This window comes from Halichoerus grypus, chromosome 14, assembly GCF_964656455.1.
Source record: "Halichoerus grypus chromosome 14, mHalGry1.hap1.1, whole genome shotgun sequence".
Taxonomy (NCBI): Eukaryota; Metazoa; Chordata; class Mammalia; order Carnivora; family Phocidae; genus Halichoerus; species Halichoerus grypus.
Window position 1 is genome coordinate 41,072,557 of NC_135725.1, and position 15,972 is coordinate 41,088,528.

Sequence of the window (15,972 nt, forward strand, 5' to 3'; positions counted from 1 at the left end):
AGTTTTCTATCGAAACCCAATTTTTTAAAGTCCAGGAAGCATGCAGCTGGTTAATGTTAACAAAAGACCTTGACAGGAACATGTAAACTATATTGAATGTCATGCTCGGGGCCTATCTGCCAGCAATATTGTAGAGTTGTTTCATTAAAAATGAATACTGTACACTGAATATGGGATAACTTTCTGCAGCCTTCATCGTTTCACACGGTACCTAGATTTTGAATCTAGGGACAGCACATGTCCTAGTGTCCCACCACTGAAGATGTCCCTGTGCAATCTCTTTTGTTGAGTCCTTATGAAGCTACCAGTCCCAAATCCAATACTCTGCTCCCTGAGGACACGTTATGTGAGACATAGCACTGATTTCGTTTTCTGCCTATCCCGAATGCTCTGTGAAACTTAACCTTAAATACCATCACGTAACAATCACAAAAACTTTTGCTAAAGGCCGTATATACTAATAAAAAGACAGCGGTGCTTCGGACATTCTGAAATGCTCTGAAAACCAACTTTCCCAATACTAAATACAACAAAATAACCTTCATAAAATATAACTTTTCTCCATTTACACTTTTTTAAAGGATTAGTAGCCTATGCTTTTCAAGCACAGGCATCTGTGAAATAACTCCTAACATGGACAGATTTTTTTTTTTTAATACATAACTTAAGAGGCTGGAGAGTTTTAACTCAAGTCCAGTCTCTAGACAAGGAATATTCTTGTTTACTTTAAAAATGGAAACAACATATAGTTCCATTATAATTGTTAAAAAGTTAGCTTTACAAACATGGGAATTTTAATTTAAAAAAAAATTCTTAACAAAACTATACAGTGTACAAATTACTGTCTACAAGGTAGGCGGTTCGTTAAGAAGATCTTTCGCTCTTCTTGCTACTTTGCAGCTTCACAGATTCATTCACATATTTTTTTTTTAATGGAGCTGCCCACCCGAACATTACCCCATAACTATATTGCTATAATTAAGATTCTTGCCATGTCTTTATGTACAGTCTCCTTCACTGCCTTTTATTTATTTATTCATTTTATTTTTTTTCCCTTAGACAAGCCTCCAACGCTCATGTCACTCCAGAGGAAACTTCAGAGGCACTGTGAGTGGTGGCCGCAAAGCCACGCAAAGGGACGGCTAAACAGCGCCGCCGCCGAACACACAGGGGGGCAGGTGACCTCCTGATGCCCTTGGGTGACCTTCGCCATCCTGAAGCTCTGCAGTTCTGGGGAAGGGAGGGGCGTGCAAGATCTGCAAGAGTGGGGCCCTTAGTCAGAAGATATACTTCCTGGTAAAAGAGGAGGAGGCTGAAAAATGGGATTTGAGATTTTCTACAGATAGTAGTATCTTTAATAGTTTTCTCACAAAAGGAAAGGAGAAAAAAAAAATGGATTAAAAAAAAAACCAAAAAGCAACACTTGAACTAGGCCTTTGTATTCAAGAGGCAGGCAGGAATACCCACAGTGTGTAACTGACTTAGCTAGAACTGCTCATTCTCTGGCAAAAAAAAAAAAAAGAAAAAAAAAAGACAGAGAGTGAGTCTGCCCTTAAAAAATACTGCGAGTCCTGTGAGGTTCGATTTGTTCACCTACTAGGTCAAAGATACATGAAGAGCTTGGCTGAGATGAGCTGTTTCGTATCAGGGCAAGTATCACAGAAATGATTGGACTTACTTTCCAACTTGCGTGGCTAGGATCCTGCTGTGCTATTCGGCATGGGGGCTATCAGACTGAATGGGCTAATCAAATACAATTCTAGACCCATAAGCATTGTTCTAAAGTATTCATTATTAAATCATATGCTGTGAGAACAATGGACAGTTTATTTTATTAGGCCGTGGCCTGGGGGAAGGGGGTCAGGGGGCTCCTCAAGACAGCCCTCCATGTGTCACTAATTCTGAAAGATTTTCCTTCTAGTAATGAATTGCCTCAATGGGGATGGGGGGCTGGGGGAGGGGTGTAAGAGCAAAATAAAACCAGCCTCCCTTCACCCACTAGCCCTCAGGGGAAACTAAATCAAATATGTATTTGAGGCACCATCCCTTAAAAAAATCCCATCAGCATCTAATGGGCTTAATTCGTCCACAGGAACATTAATTTCTGAAAATTCTACATTTCCCTTCTGCTCTGGTTCTCCGTTTAAAAGGGCAGGTAAAATGAAAACGTAACAAGATTTACTAAATTTTTTGTTCCTTAAAAACTGAACTTTGATTTTAATCTAGAAGTCCAAATACATTTAATATAGCAATCCTCTGGATGTATTAAAAAAAAAAAAAGAAAAAAAAAAACCCCAAGTGCACTGCCATCCATTTGAAGTAGTGAGTCACAGGTAAATCATCCACTACCATCAACGAAAGGAAGAAATGGGGGAAGAGAAGTGGTGGAGAAAGAATGTGGGAGCACTCCCTCCGCTGGATGATGGGTTTTTTAGGAGAAAACAGATTCATGTGTTAAACCCCCAAAGCGTGAAACCTCCGCTATGTGGATTCTTCCACCAATATTTTTGCCAAATATGAGACAGGCTCACTCTCCACTGTGGATCCGGAACTTTCCAGAAAAACTACCACCACCACCACCACCACCACCAAAAAAAACCAAGAAACAAAACCAACAAAACAAAACAAAACAAAACAAAACAAAACAAAAAAAGATATGACAGTTTGTTTTAAGCCAAGTCTGCCTCCAGGAGAATTTTTTGTGTTCACTTGTTCTTACGATTTCTGTTGTTACAAAAACCAGAAAGGAGTTCAGCTTGCACCCCAGGTGGGAAGTTAGAGAAGGGGGAACCTGTGTAAGTTGAAGTTTGTCACAGTAGACAGAACAGTCGATTTGCAGCCCAGGCCCGTCTCAGGGTGCCCTGCTTCACAGCTACACTGTAAAGTGTTAAAAATCCTCCCACCCACCCCAGAATATATATATATGTATATTAAAAAAAATCCCCTGTCCATCTCTCAGTACACAAAGGACCTCATCACACTGCAAAAATAGCAGTACCCACTTTGGTCAATTAAAACAAACAAACAAAAAAAAGCATACATTATTTTTTTTTTAAATCTGTGTACTTACCTATAATAACCAATACAGCTAAAAGCACTACCTACATAGGCAAAACTTGGTATTGCATAATTCGTATAAATTTGAAACCCCTCCCCCCCAAATATTAATTGGAAGATGAAAAACATGAAAGGTTAATAGAAAAAACACCAAAATACTGAAAATATTGCTGGTCGATTACAATTTTTAAGCGGCAACTATACACAGCCATGATATGCTTTATAAATGTGAGATAAAGGTATAACTGTCTAAAAAATCCATGATGTCACACATTTTTCTTCGTCTGGAGTACAAAATATTTTGTCATAAAAATGGTAAAGATTTAAAATGATAATAAATGCAGCAAAACAAGTGTAGTGATGTCACTTTTTTGTTTTTTTTTTTGTTTTTTTTTGTTTTTAGATTTCAAGGCAAGGCACGTAATGTGGACATTATATCTTCGTGCAAATTAGGATTACTGGAAAGAGTATTTTTAATTAAAATTTTAAGAGACATAGAGGCAAAATGTGTCTGCCCATGCACACTACAGATCTGTCAATACAAGAAATTTGTTGAACAAGGCTAATGTCTGAAAGCACCATGCAAGTTTTCAGCACCCTCATTACATCTGTTTTCTCAAGAGTGCGTTTTTATATCCTACACCCTGGCGTTCCCAGTTTGTAAACTGTAAGCTTTACCCTTGTGACATGGATTTGCCTGCCTCTTTGTCTCTGTAATGCAGATTTTATAGAACCTTTTGTACGTACACCCTATGGGTTCTTGATGCAACCAGTAATTTTAAATAAATAAATCCTACCTCCAAGGAGGCTGCAGCTAAACCAACATAAGTGCTGTGTTTTCATTAATTTTTTTTTTCTCAAGCACATGATTTGTCTTGATTTAATGCCTTTTTAATGCCCTCAAAAACTGAGGGGAAAATAAATTCGTTCAAAATTATTTTAAATTCTTTTTAATCCCCTCAATTTAGAGTCCAAGGGCTGAAGGACTTATAATCATGATTCCCCTTTAGATATAAATTTATAAATTGCACTTGCCTCTGTTAAGTGTTTCTTTTGTGGGGAAAATATTATATTAATTTTTACTGTTGCATGCAGAGATAACACTTCACCTACATAGAGGCATTTCTTCCATAGAGCCTTTGTGTTCAAACTGTTTTTTTTTTCCTTTTTTCTTTTTTTTCTTTTTTTTTCTTTTCTTTTTTCTTTTTTTTTTTTTTTAAGGTTTCAAACTGGGTTACACACTGGAAAAGGCTGGGTTAAGGGCCAAAATTTAATAAATCTGTACTGATAACTAAAGGCTACAGAGATTTTATATATATATTTTTTTAACTTTTAGAAATCAGAGTGCTTAGAAAATGGCTGGCTCATGGCTCGGTCACCCAGCACATCTGATGCCGCCTCCTAGCCTTCGTTGGTGAGATAACCAGGAATAGTGATTCCATGCGTAAACAACAAGAATACTAAACCAATAAAACTAGCTTATCATGCAAATATTAAGGCATCTAGAAAGTCAGTTAAAATATATTGTCATAGAGACAGAACATCTATTTCCCAGCGGACTTCATGTAACAAAGGCTACGTACGTTGCAGGGGCTGCGATCTACCATCAGCGAAATATCATCGACCCTTTTTTATGTCATTACAGTTTCAACCTTAAGGGAATTAGTGATTGTAAGTGCTGCAATTGCTGGTCTATATATCTTCTTTCTTCAGTTGCTTTCCTTTCTCCCTTTTGTTTGTTTTGTTTTGTTTTGTCCAGTCTTCCTCTTTTCCTTTTTTTTTTTTTTTTAAATTTCTTAAACTACTGTTGTATTTCATTTTCCTTCAGTTGCTCGTTTCTGCTTGAAGGAAAGGTTCTCCGATTATGTTCAAACCGTAATTTTGGACATTTGCCGGTAGGATGGGTGTCCTATTTGATACTTGGAAAGGAACCAAGCTAGCCCAGGTACCAGGACTGTTGACAGGAGAGGAGCAGGAGGGAGGGAAGAGAAAAAGAAGAAACACAACGTTAACATCTACAACGATATTAGAAATATAAATTCCACAGGCATCAAATTACTACTACAACTTTTTTCCATATTACAGTTTCATATGAGATTACTGTGCTAATTATAAATATTATAGGTACATACACTACATGGTCTATTTCTTTCATGGAAGGTAAGGCTAATGGTGAGGCAGGAGAAATTCAAGTTGGGCTTACACACAACTGTTGAACTCTGATTGGGCGTATTCCTAAAATATCTGATCTACTTTGATGAAGGAAGAAAGGAAGGAAGGAAGGAAGAAAGAAAAGAAAGAAAAAGAAAGAAAGAAAGAAAGAAAGAAAGAAAGAAAGAAAGAAAGAAAGAAAGAAAGAAAAAGAAAGAAAGAAAGAAAGAAAGAAAGAAAGAAAGAAAGAAAGAAAGAAAGAAAGAAAGAAAGAAAAGGAAAAAGAAAGCAGCAAATCCACAATGGTTTGCCAGTTATACTCTGATCCTGCTTTACTTTCAATTCATAAGCAATTCAGTGATAAGATGGGTTTCAGTGTTTCACCTGCTTATTGACTGAATACAACTGAAAGCTGTCATGAAAGATTTCCTTTTTCCTCACAATAAGAGAAAAATACATTTTTAAAGAAGGCCAGTACATAATATGTCATTTGAAATGCTGGCACCAGAGGCCTGGACACTCCCTGTCCCCGCCATCAGCTGTTCTGTGTCTGGAGAGCTGGGAGGGGTGGGTGGGAGGGAGGGGCGCTGGAGGGAGCAAGAGGGCCAGGTTTTTGTCCCCCTCCAACCAACTCTCCTTTCACCTCTGTGGCATCTGGGGCTGTTTAAAAAAACTTGAGGAACAGCTCTCTCATTGCTACCATTACTCATTGTAATCTCTCATTAAACAAGTTATCATCTGGAGGAAAATAACCTGAGATCTGCAGATCACAAAACAACCCTGCACACCATACATTTTGACAGGATACCTAATCAGACCATTGTCTGTTTCAACACTCCACTCAGAACGAATGGCAGCTAATTAATAGCTGCATAAATCATCACGAACCAAGAAAACATCAAACTGGTAATTCCATAGCCTGTTTTGTCATGGCCTGACTTGGAGACATCATTTCAATGTTTTAAATTTAATGTAGTATCCTTTACTTTTGAAACCATGAGGTGAGATGGATACTATTATTGTAGATATCAACCTAGACAATCTCATTTTTTCATACATGAAGACCAAAGGTACAAAAAACCTTTATGGGATATTAACTTGAAGAACAACTTTGTAAACAAACAAACAAAAAGCCTGGATTAAAAGAAGAACCTGAGATATATATATATGTGTGTATATATATATATATATATACACACATATATATATATGTGTATATATATATATACACACTAATATATGTATATATATACACACATATATATATACCTATGTATATAACTTCTTTTACTCTGGTGATATCTCCACACAAAATGTGTCTTATTAGTACATGTCTAAGTGCATATTTCTGAGTTGATAATTCAACGGAAAAATTTCATGCTGGAGGGATTTTATGATTAGACTCTGAGCTCCACGATAGCAAAGTCCATCTCTTTTTTTGCTCTCCATTTAATATAATACCAGCACAGGATGGATGTTCAATAAATTTTTGGATACACAAACAAATCACTTAAGTGTTCCCAATCCCACAGAACTCTGTATTTTTAAAAAATGGGGTTCATAATCATCACGTATGTCCACAAATACCATGTGATTTGGCCCCCCATAAAAAGAAAATTGGCTTAAAATTATAGACGTTTGGTATTAACAAAAATTAAAGATGGAGGAATAATTGAATAAGAGTTCGAACGAGGAATAATTCAAAATAAAAAGGTATGTCCTCGTTACCTGTTTAAAAGTCATAATTCTCAAGAATTAGAATAGTTGTTACTGAAACCTTTTCCAAGAGACTTAATTATTTTCACATATTTCTCTCTTCCCACACACATCTCTGTTTCTGTGCTTTGCATGATCGATTGGGAGAAAATGTTACACGATCCATCATGAAAGCTATTTTCCCCTCGCCCGCACGTTCACGGCGCTCTGTGACGCAGTACTGTGAGAGTAGTTATTACTTCATAGCATAGTCACCTGTAGCTGTGATTATCTTAGCGACTGAAAGGTAAGCTCCATAAAGAAAATGACCGTCTTGTCAATTCCCTGTAGAGTCTGGCTATAGCTAATGCTAATTACTTCTTAGCTAATAAAATAAATTACAAAAACAGGTATCCATTATTTTTAACCCAAAATGGGAAGCATGTATGAAAAACAGAAAGACTAGCTCAAATTGATGATCCCTGACAGTAAAAGACAGTGTCAACAACCAGCAAATCACTTTGCAAAAGCGAGTCCCAAATTCAATGGGCTCTGGAAAGTCATTTAGAGATTGCATTCTTTAGGAAAATAAAGTATATTTTAATGATTGAAAATAGATGTGAGTCTTTGAATGGAGAAGTCTCTCTAACTGATGGCAGAAAAGACAAGAATTTGGGGTTTATTTTGCAATAGCTTTCTTATGTGGTTCTAAAAAGAGACATGTATTATTCTTTGGAAAATGCTCAATAAAAACAAATTGATGCTAGCAACTAACAGGACTCTTGCTGCAGAACATCTAACAAATTCAATTTAGATGTTTACTTAAACTTTTCAAACCTCCCATCCTACATTATGACCATGTCAAAATTGCAGTGTGCAATATATTTGTCAATACTGTTTATGAACCTTTGGGGGGAAATAAATCTCAAACATTAACACTATGCAGACCTCATATATGAGTTTTACAAGTCTCTTATTGCCAATTTATAGGTTAGGTTCAGAACTATAAGGCACAGACATTTCTTAGAGCTTTTTGGTAGTCATTGAAAAGAATCTGGTAAAACAAATTCAAAGATTATGATAACAATATAAAAAAGAGTTTAATCAAACAAAATAACCTATATCATTTCACCTCAAAAAGAGAATGTCTCAAACTGCATAGTTTTTCAGGTAACTGTGCTTTTTACATATATAACTCCCTCTATATAAATCAATGCTGCTGATCACCAGTATGGGTAAAATAAACACACATATTCATATTTATCTCCACATACAAAACTAGTTATATGTGAAGTGTTTAAGAGTCTTAATTCATAATGGAGTGAGAATTATCCTTTGTCCAATCCAATAATCTGTGCCTCTATGTATTAAGAGATGTGCGAACATAACTGAAAGATCTCAAAATATTCAAGGTCAAGTTAAGCTACTTCAGCAATAGATCTTCAAACATGCACAGACTTTGCTTTCATTCCATTCTCCATTGCCAAATCACATTTTCTTTAGGCAAACAGAAGATAAGCATGACTAAAAGTTGAAAGCACATCTTTAGAAAATATATATAGGTTATACCATTAAAAAAGGAAAAGAATATAAAGTACTTTAAAAAACCAGGCACGAAAAAAGCAAAAAAGAGATTTTGACTATACCTTAACACAAAGAAGAATTCACCCTAACAACTTCTACTCTATGTATATAATGAGATATTTCCTTATACACAGAACAGATACAAGTTACATCAAAATTCTAAAAAATAAAATATCTGATATCATGGATACTATTTTCACATTATTCTCACCAAATGCATGATGTGGCTGCCCCAAAAAGGGAAGAAGCAAAGAAACAAATTATTCTGACCTTAAGATGCATTAATGGGAGGAGACGGCCCATTTTATCCTAATCAGACTATTTCTGAAGCATTGTGTTGCTTCTAGGCATCACTCTTCAAGAGAAACAAACTCTATGACATTTCTTTGATGAAGAAACCCACCAAATCATGTCATTTGAGGAATAGCTGAAGGGAGACAGGGAAGATACAACAGTTGAGTTGGAAAGAAATATAGACTTGTTCTGTATAGTTCAGGTGGAAAGAATTAGCATAAAGGGAGAAAATTCCAGAAGAAAACCTGAGGCCCTACTACGAGCAAGATACCATTCTGGGTGTTTCACATTTACTCTTTCCCTTGATTTTCTCAATGAACTCTTGAAATTGCCATTATCCCCACTGCACAGATGAGAAAATTGAGGTTTAAACTTGCCCCAAGTTACCCACCTAGACCTCAGATATGAATCAGCTCTGATTCCCATGGCCATTTAACTATATTATACTATATCATACTATATTATACTGCTTCCCTGGGAGGTCAGACGTCCACCTAGATTAGAAAGAACTTTTGAACAGAGTTCTTGAAGGCAATATTTGCTTCAGGAGACAGTGGATTTCCCATGCCCCACACAGCTGGATCATAACCTAAATAATGGTGCGGGAGACTTGTGCACAAAATACGTGGTTGATCTGGGTGATTAAGCAACTCTGAAATTCAATATATATCCTCTGAAAACAAATCTAGTTGAAGTTGTATTAGAGTGACCTTATGGTGAGGATTACGGGGTAAAAAGATACCCACTTCTTCCTTTTAAAGGAAGGATATATTTCATATCCTTGGATAAACTGTATAAAGTAGTTGGTGTCTGCACCTACAAGTAGTAAATAGACTCTGTGTCATTCAGTGAAAGAGAAAATTGCTCTGGACAAGTCAACATTTGATGGTTGTGCTTTCTTTTTGCAAGACTGTGTCTTCTAGGCCAGAAGGATTGGGCCCTTGGCTTTTACCTCAGTAACCACCCAAGAACCACAGAGTGCCAAATAAACATATATGGAGTAATAAGTTGAGTAAGAAACGAAACAAAGTCAAAGACTTCACTCCAACTATGTCTTGAAATAAGAGCTATTTGAAGAACGGCAAAATTCATTTATTACTAGTCTGCGTTTATCTGATAATGGGTTGGGTCACCCATTTGTCAAGCATTTTATAAAATGTGAAAGTATCCAGCTCACTAATACTTTTTAGGGGAGTAATAATATTGCCCATTCAAATTTCACATACTGATTGAATCATAAGACTACCATATTTACCTCAAAGGTAGTAAGTACTCTTTCAAGAAGCTTAACAAAAATATTATAGGAATGAAGCACAAAGAATTTTATATATTCAGGAATACCTCAACTCTACTAGGAGCTACATTACTTATAGACAGCAATAAAAATAAGCGATGGCCCAGAAAGCATGGAAAATAAATAAAATAAAGACCTTAACTGAGAAGAAGGATTTACCTTTCATTCTTTTGCACCTGTTTTAAATATCCCCAAGAAAAGTTTTTTACTTCCTTAGCTAAATACTCCTAATTTTATTGCTACAATAATTAACACACAGGTATTAGTATCTGTCCCAAAATGCACAATAAGCAATTTCCCCTATTAATAGCCAAAATCTACCTGGAAAAACCAATCAAGGGCAGGTTAATTAAGTATTAAGCCATGCTGTCCTGGATTGTGTATGTATGCATTTGGACTGGCTGCTTATTTTGACATAATGCAAATGCTATAGACGGTGTCTTGGGAAAATATGCTGGCTCAGTTGAAGGAATATATGGGTGATATTTAAGCACCTATACATTTAAGAATTATTTTATGTTGGGGGCACCTAGCTGGCTCGGTGGGTAGAGTATGGGAATCTTGATCTTGGGGTCATGAGTTCAAGCCCTATGTGGAGCATAGAGCTTACTTAAAAAAAAAAAAAAAGTTGTGAAAATTATTGTATGTTATTATATAATAAGAATATATTTAAGAATTCATTAATGTATTAGAACAAAAAATGGGATGTAATAAATATACTTGTTGCTAGGATGGTGTGCATTATTTGCCAGGTACTGTTTTATGAATTTTCCATCCTCATAGTGAATCTATGAGAAAAGCACCAGTTTCATTCTGATCTTACAGATGAGGGAACTGGAGTAGGAAGTTAAGTGCTTTGCCCAAGTCATGTTGCTATGACATCATAGAAGCCAGGATGTGAACTCTAGCAGTCTGGTTCTAGGATCTACATTTTTACCCACTAGGCTTTACCTCATCTTCCTCTTTTGTGAAACACACTTTACTTTTATCACTGGACAAGAATTTCTATTATCCCTAAATTATAGAAGAGATGCTATGAATTAAGGTCCAAATCATGCAGACACACTGAGACTCCCAGAGAAGTATAACTCTTGAGTCCAAATCTCAACACAAATAACTGTATCTTATTTATCCGATTCCAGATTCTTTTCAGCTGAATACAGTATTTGCCTTTGATTGTGTGCGTACAGCTGTGGCTGTATGTCAGTAACCTGCTCACTGAGTCCCACTGCAGATGAGGCCCCACTAGAAGTGAAATATACAAAGTGCTTTACACCGGTCTTGGATTTCTTCGATTTATTCCCCCCCCCCCCCTTTTAAGGATCATTATTGCTATCTGAATGATCTTATTTGCATGCAAGATGATTTCTAGAGATTATTACTATTTGTAATAATCTGTATCAGAAAGCTCCCTGGCCAGCTCTTACCTGAACTGCAAAGTACTCTTGTGGACTCTCTGGGAAACACCAAATATCATAAACTGCAGGTGGCTTGTGGAATTATTCTAACTGCAAGCAATAGCACTTCATAGTAATGAAAAAGAAACGTATTTGTTTCTTAACTAAGTAGGTAAATAGCCTTCTTTATTGCTACTCCTTGGGGACCAACGATTTTGGAAATAACATATCAAAACGGTAGGCCATCAAAGCTCATTAATTTATATTCAATTGTTTCAGATGTGTTTCCGTTATTGGAGCATGCTGGATTGAATGTTAACTTTACCATGCATGAGTATTAGCATTTCCTAAGTAAAATAATGACTTCTGCCAGTGAATATGTTATCTAGTGAAGAGCACAGGGCAAGAAGAGCCCTTATGTTTGGACCACTGCAGCTAAAGATAAAATGTGCTCATTATAGTTACCGTATTCTTTAAGTAAAAAGCTCTTACAAAATTCTAGAAGACACTTCAACAAGGCAACCTATATACTTCAAAGTAGTAAGAACGTATTTCCTTAAAATGTTTACTTTAGACATAAGAAAAATACAATTCCCCTAAATAGGCCAAGTTAAGGAGATTTTTTTAAAAAAATTATGTTTGCTATTTTTCATGTTTTAGAACTGAAAATGAAAGATAGAGAATTACTACAAAGATGGCTAATTGTAAATAAATTACAGTACACACATGCATACATATGTAACGACTTATGTAGCTGTGGGAGGTTTCAGCCAATTAAAAAATATAGCATCATCAGGCTCACAGTAATTATCTGATCTCCTCCCACAGACTGCACTACAGCCGAGAACCCTACATGTGGGTTTCCATCCTTTCTCTAGTCTGTATTCCTCTCTATCCCTGGGTTCCTTTCAATGCTATTGTTACAAGTACTACTGCTCCCCTTATTAGCATATGTGAGTCTTCAACAGCAGACAAAATTCTCCACAAAAATAGTGCTCCCAAATAGTGCCTTTCACTAGAGAAAATCACCCAAGGCATACTAAGTTAAAAAGAAATGTAAGTTTTATACAAAAGCAAAAAGCGATTCTTTCCCAAGTGATTTTCATTAAAAGCAAAAATCAGCGTTCATTTGTAATGTACAAAATTGTACAATTTCACCTCTAAATAACAGAACTTATTTGTATCCGAATTCCGAGTCATAAAATCACGTGATTAGGGAACTGAACACAGTTTTAAAGCATGCCTGCTAATATAGGTGCAGAAAGAATCACATGTGCAAAAGGAAAAAAAAAACACAAAAAACCCCAAAAGACCTTCCCCTTCACGTAAAACGAGAATTAACAAAGGAGAGAATAATTGTAACTTTCAACAGTTGGCGAGTATTCAAAATTCGTGTTCTGCCATTTCTTGAACTCAAACAGGCTTTCCTGCCTTTTCTTTTTTCTCATGTTTATGAGTACATTTACTCATTCCTATGCTCTGTTATCTAAGTAAACATGGCTAAAAATTCACGACCTACCTACTCACAGCCCTGCAAACAGGAAAATCAAAAAGGTCACTTAATAAAAGGGGCGTTGGCTGCTGAGGGCGCGGACTCCTCGCGGACGTAATACATATGTAAATATGGCGCTTTACGTAAAACATCTTCAAATAAAGTAGGTGTTTAATGTGCGTCTTTCATTGCAAAGGGTTAATCAGCAAGGTTTACGTTTGGGAATTTTCTGAACCATGCTCCTCCCTCTCCCGTAGCGCAGCCAAAAATCATCTGACAGGAAACATAAGATTAAGTTTGTCCTACCTAAGCGAACAAAGAGTGCTCTGAACAGGCCACCGGTTTACTGCAGAGCGGGAACTTTTCTAATCCTGCTGGAATCTGCAGTGCTGCTCAGAAAATATCACGGAAAAAGTTGTTTTCTTTCCTCTAACATCTTGTCTCTGGATCATCTCATTTTGGTCACACTGCAGATCCTGCTGCTTCTCCCATAAAGGTTAACTTAAAGCTCCAAACATAATCATGTGGAAAATGGACATTATTGATTCCTATGGTCCATTGTTCCCCTATCCTAAGTCCCTGAAGTTCAAGTTCAATCTGGAATTACATCATGTCTGGTTTCTCCTGGTTACCAGACGGCTTGAGACGTGACCACAGCTACAGAAAAAACAAACAGCCTTCTTCACGCTTCAGCTCCCCTATCGATTCAAACGTAAACTTTTTTCTTTCTCTCAAGTATGCTTCAAGTATGGAGCATGGTTAATTTAGAGATTAAGTTCCAAATTAGATTATCTAATGGCATCTTAATGGATTGCTGACCCATTTCCTGTGGGATGGCAGCATGCAAGTCTGGCTGGAATACAATTAATTTCTTAGGAAGTGTTCTGAAGAGTTTCCTAGATAAAAAGGAAATGTTGTGTTGTGCAAATCTTTCTTTATAAATGGAGAAAGTTAGGCAAAACTGCAGCAAGTCCCAATGTATTTTTCAACAGCCAGATCACTGATACTGTGCGTGTGTGTGTGAACACTATATCAAGACTGTTTTCGAGAACGGTGCCATTTTTTATTTCAGAACAGGTGCAAATGATTTTTTGATGGGAATGGAGCAGTTCTTTTAGAAAGAATACTCAGATGCAAAGAACAACACTAGTCAGTAACCCCACTACCAAACAACGGACATGTGCATTTTTGGCTTCTGCAATTCTCCTCCTCCTCAAACCAAAGATGCTTCCATTCATCTACCTTATCAGCATTTCTATCATAGTCCCAGAGTGGTGCTAGGGGCCCAGAATGGTGAGTAAGAAGTTGAACATTTTGAACACACTTTTGAGCTGACAGCTGAAAAGGAAATTCAGCACTCTGAGAATAAAGCTCCCCCCAGGAACTCCAGGAACAACCCAGCTGTTGTCAAGATAACAAACTGAAAGCAGGAAATGCTAACCTAGTGAATTTGTAGGGATGCTCTAAGTGTAACGTTGAAAGAAGAGTTAACTCTTGATACTACCTAAGGACAGGAAACATACTGTCCTTACCATATATGTGCCCTATGTCTAGGTATGTGTGTAGACACATGCACATACATGTGTATACCCACATTTATGCACGCGCATCCGCACACGCGTGTGTATACATCATATATGTATTTGCATACAAACATGGTTTGCAACCCAATATCGAAGATTATTTTTGTTTAAATCTTCATCCTTCTACCATTGAGGACGTATATTTTACAAAGAACGGTTTATGGACAAAGCAACGGAGATGGTAAATGGTTGAGGACAGTGTTATGCAAATAGGGTTCTATGTATGGAATGAATGCTCTTACTCCTTCCTTTTTGCCCTCCCTCTCCTGACCAACCAGATCCAAATAATCTTTACTGGCTGCTAAATTTCTCCTGGGAAATCAAGCGACTCTTTTAGAATTGCAGTAATAAACGACAATTTCTTACAAAAACACGTGTAAAGTAACTACAGAATGAAGTATTCAACTCAGAGAAAGGAACTGCTAACACATGTAACATGGAAAGTACCTGATAAAAGTCTCTTTGGTGCCATTCAATTATGGCATCAGCAGAGACACAAAAATCCTTCCAATTATTTCAGTGGAATCTTCATTTATTCATTATTTCAGAGGCTGAGCAAATGGTTTGTGTAAACATATCCTTCAGTAACACGCGCATGTTTATTTTAGCCATCTGAAGGCTTCTTCTATGTTTATATAAGCCATCAGACACATACAGCCACTCACTTGTGGCTTTGCTTCTCTTGAAAGGGTGAAGGCAGAGAAGAGGGAATGAAACAATAAATCCAGTTGCTCTTTTGCATAAAGCACCTCCTCCAATGTTTTAAAATAACTAATGTTTATATTATTCTTGGATTGTCCTTCGGCTTTCTTTTTCATTCAATTATATTGCTCTTTCATACTTGATAGTACAAGCCATGTTCAGGCTATAGTTTCAAAAAAAGAAAGCCAGTCAGGGAGTTAACTGCTATGTTTGTTTATACCTACATAACTCACATATGCCGCAGTGTAATTTGTCCACATCGGAGGACAAAGCGCAGACGCAACAGAACAGCGTCAGCAACTCATCACCTATTACCCTCCCCGGAGCTGAGCCCCTCCTGACTCAAGAAATGAGCCCTTCCCCAACGCATTTCACTCTGGGTTAACTGCAGTAACCTTTGGGTTGGACAGAAAAACTCACGTTTTCAAGGTGCAAGCAAAATACACACACACGCGCGCGCGCGCACACACAGGGCTCACAAAATTCTAAGGTCAAAACAACAAAACACCTTCAGGGTTGCAACCTAAATAAGTCTGTGAAAACTTTCCGATGGAGTCTGCCGCGGTTCCTAAGGGACTGTTTCTCCGCAGGAGTGGGGGCGGGGCCGAGGGGGAGGGGGATGGAGGAAATCTTCCAGCTTTGATTACAGTGGCCGGGCTCCGCAGGACTGCCGTTTCCAGTCCTGCCCAAGGTGCTGCTTGTGACCTGGAAACACGTCTACAG

General features: G+C 37.2%; 1 protein-coding gene across 14 annotated transcripts in view; it reads right to left on the bottom strand.

Moving 5' to 3' along the window:
* Positions 1-15,972, bottom strand: part of NFIB (nuclear factor I B) — a 436,890-nt gene that overhangs the window by 1,681 nt on the left and 419,237 nt on the right. For all 14 annotated transcript variants that reach the window (XM_078062335.1, XM_078062329.1, XM_078062339.1 and 11 more), the window contains one exon: positions 1-5,011. This exon is cut by the window's left edge and continues 1,681 nt beyond it. In XM_078062335.1, coding sequence (XP_077918461.1) covers positions 4,882-5,011 — 130 coding nt within the window. In that variant the 3' untranslated portion in view covers positions 1-4,881. The remainder of the gene's footprint in view (positions 5,012-15,972) is intronic.